Source organism: Orbicella franksi, chromosome 6, assembly GCF_964199315.1.
Source record: "Orbicella franksi chromosome 6, jaOrbFran1.1, whole genome shotgun sequence".
Lineage (NCBI taxonomy): Eukaryota > Metazoa > Cnidaria > Anthozoa > Scleractinia > Merulinidae > Orbicella > Orbicella franksi.
In genome coordinates this window covers 32378220-32391496 of record NC_138150.1, presented here as the reverse complement: position 1 = coordinate 32391496, position 13277 = coordinate 32378220, and the positions used below count along the sequence as shown (strand labels likewise).

Here is a 13277-nt window from a genome sequence, read left to right as displayed (position 1 = left end):
TGTTCCTTTTTGTAAGGGATCCTCGAGCAGCAAACCAGTTTGCGTTTGAAATGTGGAATCTTCGCATAAGAAAATTGGTTGCAAACCCGGTAAAGATTAAAGTTAAGAAGGATTATACACGTGTACCTTTTACTGAGTCGATATTACGTCGTATCAAATGATGTCTGGTGAAACTTCCGAATCACGCGCTGCACACGGCCCGGCTGTCCTCGTTTCTTTGGTTTTGAACGCGCTGCAAAATTCCAAACAGGTGAGATTATAGGTTTACATTATATTCAGTAATTCAAGTTAGTTGGACCGAGACCCAATATTGGAGTGATTACAGAATGCTTACACGATGCACGCGTTAGATGTGGCTTCGTCTACTAGAATACTCGACAACAGCTGATCAGCTAACCAGAACTACTAAAGCTGAACCACTTAACGTTACCGCTGCAATACAATACAATTAAGAAGTAAATATATAGGTTTATATAATAACCCAAGTTATTCTCGCATTTTGATTGGTTTTCGCCTATGATCTATTAGAGGACAGAAGCACGATTGACGTCATCATTTCAAAGTTTTTCCCTCTGTGTGTTAAAATGGTGGAAAGTTTTGAGAATTTAGATAATATTTTACATGACCGGGCAAAAGACAAGGTACAAGAAAGTCTTGTCCAGGCATTGAACAGGTACCAGAAGCATAGTCTAGCAGGAAGAAGAAAGATAAAGCTGTTTCTGTTTTATAAAATGACTAATGGAAAAAAATACTCGAGCAGTCTCAAGTTGGCAGGCGAGCAAGACTAAACCAAACACAAAATTGGTCTCTTGGTAAGCCGAGAACCATTTTTCAATATGGTGGTGGTGTTTGGCTTGGAGGGGTTGTGATTCAACTCCTCTGTTATATAACATAACATGTATAACATAAAACTATATTTTTTCCTCAGATTTTTAGTAGCCAAAACTAGGCTAGTATCTCTGAGAAAATTAAAATCAAAATAAAGTAACACTATGTATATTAAATAAAATAATTATTAACTTAGAAGAAATGCATATAATACAATCATGCATCTGCATGCATCTGTATGTTTTGTGTGATCCAGATTACTTTCACTTATTTACATATTACTGTACATCAAAATAATAGTGGATTGTCATGTTTTCTAGCATAATTTGAGTCAGTCTTGCTTACCTTTCACCCCACAATTTACTGTTATATGTTAATGTACATGTAACTTGAAACTGCTTGTGGAGGCTGGTGAAGAGTTTTGGTTTGTCTGCTTTTGATTGCTTCTTCTACTGTTACAGCACATGTACGTTAAAAAACTTAATAATTATGTTTTTCATCTTCAGGGAAACACCAAGGATTATGATATGCTGATTCAAAAACTTGCTGACCCTGATATCAAGGTATATTTTGTTCAATAATAACTTTGATTATCCAAACTCTAGTTGGGACATGTGATGCATGTAACTAATCAATACATTTTTTCTTTGGATTTATGGCTAGAAACATGATTGTAGTTAATTCCCAATTTTGAAACCACTGTAGATAAAAGTCCAGAAAATGGAGGGTTTTTTTCTTTCTTAAATTGGGGGTCCTGACGCTGAGTTGGGCTGTGCTATTTTCATTTGTTGACAAAATTCCAGTCATAACCATCAAGTTGCTAGTCCATCACAAAGTTTCAGTATCAAATGTTGTCTTTACAGTGTGGCGTTAAGTACTAAACTTTAATGAACACAAAGGTCCAACGGTACAACAAGCACATGGCGGACCTGATCGCAAAATGCGTAAATTTGACATAATAACATCTAAACGAGGTACAGACATGCCCAGACTCTTATAGGTGGGAGTACAAATATACTGCATGTGGCAAACAAGGTGCTAGACCCATACGACTGGGAACATCATTTGAATCACTAGTAGGCTTCTAAAAACTGTGAAGGTGCAAGGAAATTTCATGGCCATTTTAATTTTTTTCTATAGTGTAAACATCTCCAGTATTTTGTATTTTAGAGGTCCCAGGTGTTTTATGCTACATGTTTGCCTAATTAGTTTCTAGATCAGTTATTGTTCTGAAGCTGGAGGGGGGTGAGACACTTTTAATTGGCATGATGTACATCGTATTTAGCACACAGCAGACTGCAGATCAAGCATTCTTGATTTGAGCCCTGGCCAGAATGACAAGACCAGAACATTTAAAGAAATGTGTGAAGCTTATCAGTAATTGGAATTTCCAGAATTAAAGTTGATACATTTCTTTAAATCTTTTGGTCTTAGAGAACCCCACCTCCCAGGAAATTCCAATCCCTTCTGTGGGGGTGTATGGATATTTTCCGGTACTGCACAATGCAGACTTAAAATGGTGTTCCTTATAGTCAGTGAGAAGTCCTAATACAGTATAATGTTACATTATTTTATTCAAGATCCCCTGGAATAGTAAAAGGAAAAAAAGAGGTGAACCCTGGACCATTTCACTGAAAAATAACAGCTGCCAAAAATTTACATTTGGCAGTCGTCCTCTAATTAAACTGTTTTGTTCAGTTTAACCAAATGTTTTCTGGACATTAAATTTCTACAATGTTCTTCAATACAATTAACATGCTATTTTCAGGAGATGCACTTGCAGAGATATCTGATGGCACTAACAAGTTGTTCAGCTTCTCTGACAAAGCAATATGATACACTAGTTGGCACAGCCCTGGTAAGATAAGGTGCATGTGATTTCAGTCAGCATTGTTTTGCAGATTGATCTGATAATGAACAAGAGTCATATTAAGGACAAAAACATAATGCAATTTTACTGTCACGTCAGTAAAATATAGTTAATGGAACGTGACGCTCGTAATCAGTAAGCCTTTCATGGCGGCGTTGTTTTCAATTAAGCTATTGTGTAGGCAAGCTCCCAAGGCCAAGCAGCCTCTGAGATACATTGTATTCTAGCTCAAACATTATGGCTTTGTTACCTCTAGCATATTATAATGATCGATAGCATTGGCCAAAAATATTAAAGCACTATTCATGGCTAAGAGTATACACGTGTAATGCTAAGCTGTCCGGTAGTACAGCTCTTTCTACTGGCCTTCCCAGCAGACAAGCGTCTAGCTATAAAAGCTCAAACAAACTGTTCAGAGTTCACTTTGGTGTTCTGTTGTACAGCGCAGTTAGCACTTGCTATACTATTGTTAAAAATTTTCCCTCCCTCCCTCCCGTTGGAGAAGAGGTTGGTTTGCTATTTCTTATTCTAATAAACTTGGGTCACTCCTGTGTGGTGCGGTTAAGTCTGCGCAGCGACTTCCCCCAAGCGTCTTGGCTACGTTGCCTATGAATATCGCCCGCTACCAATACTCTTGTCCGATCCAGCACGTGCTGTCTTGCAGTCAGCTCGTAGTGCTGGGGAGATAAGTGAGGTTCTTGTTTCACGCAATCTCCGGAAGTCACACAGGCTTACCTAATGCAAGGCAGTGCTCCCCCATTAACGCCAACTTGGGGCATTGTTTGTTTTAATTAGTAATTTGAGTGATAACCAAACAACAAGTCACGATTAGATTATTTTGAAAGGAACAGTTACATTAATTTAATTAAATCCACTTAAAATTAGTCTTGCCATTTCTAAAAAGAAAGGAATGGGAACCCACTTTAACCTGTACACTCTCAGAAGTTCTTAAACATTTTGTATAATTGCAAAAGAAGTACTGAAAACACTTCTTAATTATGTTTATAATTAATAGTTACACACCAGTATTTCATCCACAAGTGTGGAAGTTAGCTCCTCTCATGAAGGACTTGCTGTAATAACTACATGAAAATTTACTTTATTCAGATCGCACACCTAGAAATTTTATTTTCCAAAAAAGTATATTTTAAAAAATTGCTGTTGATGTGTAAAATATATTTTAGTTAACAAATTTTGTTTAAGTGTCTTAGAAAGTCATATTACCGGTATATATACAATGCACTCTGTGTAGTTGGTGCCTGTGCATAACGTAGTGACATGTATTAGTAATAATAATAATATTAATATAAAAATCTTATTTTAAAAATAAAAGGAATTATTCCTTTTATTTTTAAAATAAGATTTTTATATTAATATTAACTTTAAATCATATTTCTAGAATACAAGATGGGCAGTGTGTGGCGACAAGACAGTTGAAGAGTTTATTGAGTTCCTGACAAGTCTTGTATCTGCCCAGACATATTACTTGAGAGCCTGTCTTCGCATGATTGTCAAGCTTTTCCTCCCAGGTAAGATAAAATGTCTACACTAAAACAATAACTGGTAACAGTGATATACTCAGTGAATTCAGAGTCAAAATACTCTGCTCATTCTGCCCAAGGGAAGTGCTCTGATTAACGGCTAATGCTTGAAATGCCAGCTTCACAAACTCTTTGTGACGTTGTTTTGTCTTTTGTTCGTTTTCTTTTTCTTTTTTTTTTTTTTTTGATGTATTTCAAGACAATATTCATTGCGCCATTATTAAAGAGTGCAATAAAAATTGAAACCAAACAAATCGTAAGCCTTGGCCAAATGGACTTGCAAGTTGATGCAAGTTGAAAACTTGGGTCTACGTGGGACTCCCTTTGGTCAGGCCTTGCATGCACTTGTTTTGGCTTGTGATGACTAGCACTCACTTTGGTTGAGATCAAACTTGCACGCAAGTCATAAGACTGCAAGTTTTTCACTGTTTGGCCACCAAACCCTAGTCAGCACAAGTTGAATGAAGTCCATTTGCTGTTGTAGCAACCTATTAACTAATAAAATACAGGATATAACTAAAGCCTGTAGCCTTGAAATGTTTTCTTGCCACTTTCGTGTACTTGAGAGGAAACTGGAAAGTCTGTAAACTTGACCACCCAGTGCAAGTCTCTACGCAAGTTCAACTTGCAGCTACAGTACTGGCAACTACTTGTGAGTCCTTTTGGCCAGGACTTTACACACAGGGTTTACCTGTTATATTCTAACAATAAGTTACTAATTTTGTTTATTAAATCATTGCAAATAGGCAAAAATAAGACTTTGTTGATGATAATAATTTATTATCCATAACTACCAGTCATCGGCAGTTATTATCCATTACTACCAGTATTTATAACTTATTTAACACAGGTGTTTCAAAGGATGGACATCTAAAAACAGGGGACTCTGAAGGTATGGAAAGTTACTGTAAGTTGATTAAATATTAAGCATGTAGAAAATAGTTTAGAATACTAATGAACAACTGGTCTGACTAAGTTACCTATTCATTTAATATACTCTTAACTAACTTATTTTTAACAAATAAAATATTACTTTCTTGGCCAATGAGCTCAGTGTACATGCATTGTATATAGCATAGATCTTTGTAGGTTTGAGTGAGACATCTGTTATTAAATAATAAAATGTAAGTTGGTAGTGAAAGGATTGTAAGTATTAATAACATTATTATTGATTTGGTCCAGGTGTATATTTTGTAAGTATTAATGTGATGATAGATGTGAATGCAGCCATAACACTACTGGAAAAAGACCTGAAAATTTTGCAGGTCTTTTTTCCAGTAGTGTTATGGCTGCAATCGCATCTATCATCATGTCTACATTTAATTGCTACTGTTGGACATCTATTACTTTGTAAGTATCATACATTTACATGTGTGTATTGCAAGTGAGTAGTAAAATTGTTCACATCATAAAGGCTTGTTTCCTTATGGCTACTATAATTGATACAGTAAAAACAATTCTGAGTTTCTGCATGATCACCACAATCTCTAGATACAGCAAGAAAAAATGCCCGAGATGATGTGGTTGTTACAATCTCTCGAGAGTGGTGTCAATATGATTTCAATGATTGCTATAATCAACCAGATGGAACTGAAGTCTTTCTCAACTGTCGTTTTCGTAACAACTGCAACTACAATCACAATCATATAATCGCTGACCACTTTTTCCAGCAATGGTAATGATCATAAAGCAGCTTTAGTAATATAAGTATTGTAAGTATTGGTAGCACTGTAAGTGTTGTAAGTATTGTCAGTGTTGTAAGTGCTTTTAGTACAGTAATGTGACTAAATTCAACTATTGATAAAAATGAGAAAGAGAAAAAGAGATTTAAAATAGGGAATTTAAACATTGTCATGTACATTTCTGTACAATAGCCTTACAATTATTATTGATCCATTCTAGATTTAGACAAGATATTTTGTCATGCTCATGAAGCCCTTCAAGCAGTACTCGAGGTGGTGCCAGCGTAAGTTATTATCAGACTATTATTCATTTCCTTTTAAATTTTCTCTAAACTTTCCTTACACATTTCATGATTCACAAATCCAGTTATTTACACTATAAAATGCCAGTGGCTGGCTATGCTATTGTGATCAGGTGTCTTGTGTTTCCTAGTATATTGTGTAATGCAATCACAAATAATACTAAATAAATGTAACTATTTGTTACCTTACAGGGTTGAGGTTCCCTTAAATTAGAAGTCCTGTACATTCTTATAATTAGTTTTTGTGCTTGGACAGATGTATTAAATTATCTTAAGTTAACGTAGGGAGTTTGCTGGTATCCTGACTGCAAAGCACTGTAAGCATACTGTTTACATTTGGTTGTTAAGTAAAATAACCACACTTCTTGACACCTTTAAAAATTGTTTCTTGCTTTCTGTAGAGTTCCACAGTTTTTGATCCCTGTGCTGTCAGAAAACTTCCCATACATGAAAAAACCAACAATATTCCAGGTATTTATTATGATATTGACCACAAATGTAAGTTGCTCGGTGGCAAATTTAGGTTTAATAGACAGCAATTTTTTTTTTTGCTTGACAGTAACAAGTCAAAATTTAGACAGTCGAGTACATTATTTTCAGAGTGGACATTTCAGTACAAATTAAAGTGCTAACTTTTTATTATAATAGATAAATTTGTTTTTGGTTCCTTTCTTATATTACAGGCAAGTTATGTAAAAAACCTGCTGCAGATTACAAAATACCTCCCTGACCTCAGATCAAAAATTCTGGAACTGGTTATCCACAATCTTATCACAATTGATGTAAGTGAGTACTTCCTATTTATAATATCGTGTAATACAAACCTTGGACTTTCCGTATAATTTTTTTACAATACCTTGCACTTCTCTCACTCTCAGTTTTTATCAAGCTTGCAGTTTGGTTTCAAAATAGTGTAATTATATCATTCTGTAGCAGATATGGGTCATTAAAGGTGTCCTTGTCCCCTTTTATAACTTAAGTTAATGTTTAATTTCATTGGCAACTAATTAAAACAAAATCATGCCTAAACCTGATTAAGACTGCATAGATGTTGGCAAAGTTATATTATAGGACAATACAGAGGAGTTAGTGTGAGGCTTGAGTTAGCGAGTGTTCGAGTTATCAGAAGCCGACTGTATTGCTGACTTACCTTAAGTTCTGTGCAAAATGTAGGAATTTCAAACCTTTTGTGTTATTTGAGCATTTTTACATGGTCCCTTACACTATATGTTCTATGGGCATTATTTCTCATGTTCATAATTTTGTTTTTTAAGGTTGAAATTCCTAAGCATGAACTTGAACATAATGAAGCTGCCACTGAAGAAGAAGATCACACGCAGTTTGAAGTAGACATGGTAATTTTAATATTAATAACTTCAGCCCTTTCTCTGGGGTGCCATGGCTTTACTGTCTGAAGCCTGACTTCTTTTAAGATTGCTGATGACTATCAAATATTCTTACATCAAGGATGAAGCCAATATTGCTGTGGAAGCATCAGCAAACCATGATGAAGAGATTTGTATGGAGAATGAAATGGCAGACAAGTTGGACATTCTAATGGAAATTTTGTTCAAGTACATCCATGAAGTCACTCATATCAATGGTAAATTGCCAAGAATTATTTTTAACAGCCCTAATTTTACTGAAAAAAATTCCTAAGAATTATCAGTTCCAACTATACTCAGGTCTGTCAAAACATTGCAAAGCAGCTATGTAAGGTATCTTGATGTATTATTAGCAGTACATACACTCAGATAATTTCCCAATACTGAAGGGGTAGTAAAAAGTGAGGCTAGCAGTAAGGGAATCTGTAGCAATCAATACACAGACTGTCGATTAACCAGAGGGTTTTTTAGGCCTTCCAATATGTACTTGCTGTTTGATAAAATCTTCTGTCCAAATGTAAATGTGAAAGATTCATAGCTGAGGATATGAAAGGGCGCTCAGGTTCAGTGCATGACCTGACAAATTAATGGAAAACCTCTGATGATTTGGTGAGGCTTCCATCTACTAGTTACTGTGCTATTTATGTGTCAGTGATTATAGTTGAGCCCTGGTAGAACTCTCTACTAGCTGAGGACACATCTACTTACTGCTTACACTACTGCTTCTACATGTACCTTTACAGATTAATTTGTACAACTCCCCCCAAACCTGCTGTTGGGGTTATGGAGTAAAAGATCTTAAATTATTTTGTAGCTAAGTAAAATTGTTGGTTAGCCCACAATAATAAAGATTTTTTTTTAAAATAGATGAATTCATTTAATTAATTTTGTTGAAGCCCTTGGTCTCTTCTTTTTTACGTAAAACGTTTCCTGTCTTTCTTTTTAGGAGAACACAGTGTTGATGCTGGTACTGAATTGTTCAACGAGCTTCTGCTGGTAAGTGATGATCACGAAGTTTGTTGCCATGGTTACATCACTGTCCTCTTTTAAGGCACTAACACAGAAAGTTGACACTGGTCTCCAGTTTGTCTGCTTAAATGGAGTTGACTCTGTATTCTTGGTTTTGAGAATTTGCTTGCGTATTAAAAGTTATTGATTACTCTTCCCATTTGGCAATGATTTCCTTTACTCAGCTGCAATGCTGCACACATTGCACCAGCTGCATACTACAGAAGCAATGATTTTGAGACAATATTTATTGTTTTAACACTTAAAGAGCACTTAACGTGTTAAGTTAATGGTAGAGAAATCTTGATCACTTTCCAGTAGTTACAAATGATGTATCGATCTCTTCTAGTCCAGTATTTCTTAAAATTGTTAGTGACACATCTAAGTTCCATTTTTGGGTATGTTTAAATTTTAAGTTGATACTCAGTATTTTGGGTAGAAATCTTATCACTGCTATGTAGCTAGGCAGCAGTATCAGCAGTATCAGTAGAAGCTACCATAATTTCGTTTTCTTCATCAGGTGTTTGAAAATGTCATTCTTCCCACTCATGCATCATGCCATGTTCAGTATGTCATGTTTCAAGTGTGCAGCTTTGATCTGGTAAGTCTTACAACATTTATCTTAAATGTCTTCTAAGTCGTCATCTTTAATCTGTTTCTTTTCTTTCCCAGGATTTTGCCAATTCATTACTTGATGTTTGCTGGAAAAAGGTAATTATTAGTACGACACAGTGAAAAGTAAACTTTGAAGCTGCAAAATTACCTTTAGGTATAATAGACAAGACAAAAGTCGTAATTAACTTTGCTTCCAGGAAGCCCCTTACCGTAAGAAAGGAAAATGTCTTAAGTCTTCTAGTCGGCATCAAGATTCCCAGAAATCCACAGATCGATTCGTTCATAGTAAAAGCCATAGACCAGCAGGATTTTTGTTCCCTTGTACCTGAAGCCAGACGTTTCAAAATGACACTGTGAACCGTTTTTGTTATTTTTTACTGCATCATGGAGAATTTTACGTGCTGTTGAGAAATGTAAGGCATAGGATTGGTGTTCTTCGATCGCCTTCTTCTTAGCCGTCCACCGCAGAACCAGACGAATATCTAGTATTATAAAATAATAAGTCAGTGTATAAAGCGTGTGGATCTTAAGCCTTGCCATAAATTCAGCTTCAAAATTATTTTTTAGATTGAAGATCCTAACACGCCATCAATCCTGAGACAGGCCTGTGCAGCGTACATCGCAAGCTTTATAGCCAGGGCTAAGTACATTCCCATTAGGTAAGACTTTTTATTTGCCATTTAATTTGTGTCTACAATCAAAGATAACAAAGTAGTGAGACAGCTATATGAAAAATTATTTTCAAAGCATTTCGACAGTTGAGGCTCTCATAGCCATAGTGTACTTGACTACAAGTCTAGATGAGTGCCTGGTTTGTTGATTGTCGCTTTTGTTGTTTCGCAGCACGGTACAAACTTGTTTGGATCTTGTTGCACACTGGATTCACTGGTAAGATCACTTTGCAGACCGTCAGTCACAATAGTGAATTTGAATATGCTTACCCTGAGTTACACTTGTTCTCTTTCCAGTTATATTGATATGAACGATGCTGGTTGTCTGGGACCTGATGTCAGTAGATACGGACCATTTTACTCTGTTTGTCAGGTATGTTGGTTGCTGTTCACGCTCAGATCTCTACTCCAACTGAAGTGAAATGATCAGTAAGGATTGAAATAAATGTTACATTTGTAGAGAGGAAGCCACATCAGCCGGCTGCTTTTAGTACACTTCTTCTATCCGGGTCGAATTAGAATTTGGAAATGCTGGATATAAAACTCGCAATTTTGTTATTGTTGTCAGTTGCTGAAATAAAATTTTTAACTTTAAAGCCAAGTGCTGTAAACACTTAATTGATATAAATCAAACCTTTTTTGTTACATGTACTTGTTCAACACAGGTTCTTCAACACTGAGTTTTGTCCACAATCTGATTCACTTTCAGGCACTTTTCTACATGTTCATTTTTCGGCACAAGCAGTTACTCGACCTTGAAGAAGGTGGGACGATTGCTACTTGATAATGATGGACGATCTCGCTTGTTTTCAAAATTGGTTTATTGAACTAAAAACAAAAGGATGATATCAATAATGTAAGCCGTCTTTTCGTTCAAAGTAAATGCCTTCTTTCTTCCTTTACAGGATTGAAGTACTTAAGAAGATTGAACCTGGATAGAATTGTTACTTGTCGAATGAATCCACTGAAGGTCAGATTGTCATGGTTTTGTCTTTGTTTATTCACCACCAAACTCCATCCGTAAAAATCCAGAAATTTCAGTCCATATTAATGTTTTGAGTCACTGTAAAACAAAGCATAATGTTTTACACTAACACCGTCAGCCACCATCATTCCCCCAAGCAACCACAGGCGTCAATGATACTGCTTTTGCCTTCGTTAAATCTTATAATCTTAAAGATTGTGCTTTTTCTTTTTTTTTTTTCCCTCAGGTTTGCTTGCCAACGGTTGTTAAAATGTTTGCTCACATCACAAGGTAAAGTGACTGGTTTTTCTGGCAATCTATTCTGGCAGCTCATTTTTCTATTTTCAACTGTTCGCGGCGCAATAAGACAACAAAATAGCAGAATTACCTTGTTTTTATTTTCAATCCACAATATTCAATTTTATGCCAAAAAACCTTTCGGAAGAACACGGAGTGTGAACTTTGGTTTTAAACTCATTGATTGGAAAAGTCGTACAACCATCCCTAAGGAAAGATACTTTTTTGACCAATCAGGAGCAAAATTCATTTTTCCCGCGCTCGGCACAGATCAGGGATTATAGGGTTTTACTTGAGTTCTGAAAAGAGTTTATCAAGATAATCTCTTGGTTCTGATTAGCGCATTGTGTTATTTGGCATATTTGGGTTTGTTATTGTGAATGACAAAGTGATAAAGGCACTTCGATTTGGAATGTAATTCATGAACATTTTTGTTCCACAGGCAACATGAGCTCGTCTTCTGCTACACAATCATTGAACAAAATAACAGAATGATGTTGCCAGTGGCAACACCAACATCGAGCCGTGCGGTGTTAAACTTGTCTTTCATGAATCAACTGGACTCCTTCTTTCCATTTGATCCATATCTTTTGAGAAGGCAAGTACATCTAATAATGAAACGTTTCACTCACCCGGCCTTGTTTTGAAACACATGCCTCTGAGCCTGGTCTACACCAGCAATTTTTGTTTGACAACTCTTGTGATAAATGTATTTGCTGTAAAGTTGTTCCATACGAAAAGTTGCACGTGTAGACAGCTCGTCACATAAAATATGGCACACATATTTTTCTGGAGCGACTAAGCATTAGTAAGCAGTCCGCCATGTTTCTGCGTATCTCTGCTGTCCAAAGTCGTCACTGGCGCACTAAACTTTGAACTGTTGACAAATATATGCTGTTCCGTCTACACGATCAAATGTATTAATCATGTTTTATCATTTTCTTAACTTTTGTGACCGCAGATCAAGCAAGTTTATCAAGTCATTCTATCAAGAATGGGAGGGCATGGAACAAGACGAGGTAGATGAGGATGAAAAGAAGCATTCAGAAGGAGAGGTAACATGTTTGTTTTAGATTTCCATTTGCCGAGTATTTTCAGTATGAGTTGGAGATGACCGAAGTGTGTACTTCACTTCAAGTAGTGCTGACCGGCACTCCACGTTATCTCCATCTTTGTGCGCGTATCGTTGTTCGTCGTATGTTTTGCTATTACTGTTTTTAGAATGCTTGGTAAATGCGCATCATTTCAACCCTAATTTAACACTTGTCAGCCCTAAACCTGTGGCCTTGTTCCCGTAATATGAAATCATGTAATAATAAAAAGAAATTGAGTACAAATTATAAGCGAAAGGAGACTACGACGTTTCGAAGTCAGCTTGACTCACGCTTTAATATAATCTTACGCCTTTCACATTACATTGGTATAAATTTACATCTGGACCGTTATTTTCTACTTAGTAATGAAGTCAAGACGGCTTCGAAACATCGTAGTTTCCCTTCGCTTATTTTTGTAATCAATTATATTTGGAAATGTTTCCTCATCAGAATAATAAAACAACCAAACAAATGACATTTTATCTGTCAGGATGAGGCTGAAGAATACTTGGAATACAGCAGAAGCCCAGATGCAACAGTACCGGGATTCACTCCTGACACACCCATGTGTGTCTCTCCTGGCTTCATCTCCTCGCCTATCACACACTTAACAGTTCAAGTGAATGCTGTGAACAGATCACGAAGATAGAGCGCTCAGTGGTACACCGGTTCCAGTGCACTGGTCAGAGACAAGAGACCTATGAACCTCATTCTGGATTGAACCTTGCTACATTTACATCATTGCAAAATTCAAGTATTCAGTTTGGTCAGTCAGTCATTGCAACAACGAATCAGGAATGATGCAAACGTGCTTCTGGGCCCAATATCTTGAGTTGACTTCGTACCAAAGTGAAACCAATACCTTAACTTGCCAGACTTTCAGATTATTATAGTGACTTCAATGATGTTCAACACATGACGAAGAGAGCTGTATGGTTTTGGTAGGACCTCATACTTACTGTAGAACAGCCGCATAAACACAGCTGACAGAGAAAGTTACAAGAAGAAAACACCAAAGAC

The 13277-nt window shown here is 36.3% G+C and overlaps 1 protein-coding gene across 2 annotated transcripts; it reads left to right on the top strand.

Moving 5' to 3' along the window:
• Positions 1-6: 6 nt before the first annotated feature.
• Positions 7-13181, top strand: LOC145490894 (RNA polymerase I-specific transcription initiation factor RRN3-like). 2 transcript variants are annotated; one of them, XM_081470014.1, is made up of 22 exons: positions 7-250; positions 1335-1391; positions 2597-2686; positions 4098-4227; positions 5090-5131; positions 6142-6205; positions 6625-6694; positions 6907-7005; positions 7498-7578; positions 7691-7826; positions 8555-8604; positions 9137-9217; positions 9289-9327; positions 9799-9890; positions 10075-10119; positions 10200-10275; positions 10612-10666; positions 10808-10872; positions 11114-11157; positions 11606-11761; positions 12125-12218; positions 12748-13181. In XM_081470014.1, exons 1-22 carry the CDS (start codon positions 158-160, stop codon positions 12904-12906), a joined length of 1818 nt encoding a protein of 605 aa, XP_081326140.1. In that variant the 5' UTR covers positions 7-157; the 3' UTR covers positions 12907-13181. The 2 variants fall into 2 exon arrangements, with proteins under 2 accessions (XP_081326140.1, XP_081326139.1); XM_081470013.1 differs by having other exon boundaries at positions 5090-5140; positions 6148-6205.
• The last annotated feature ends 96 nt before the right edge of the window (positions 13182-13277 follow it).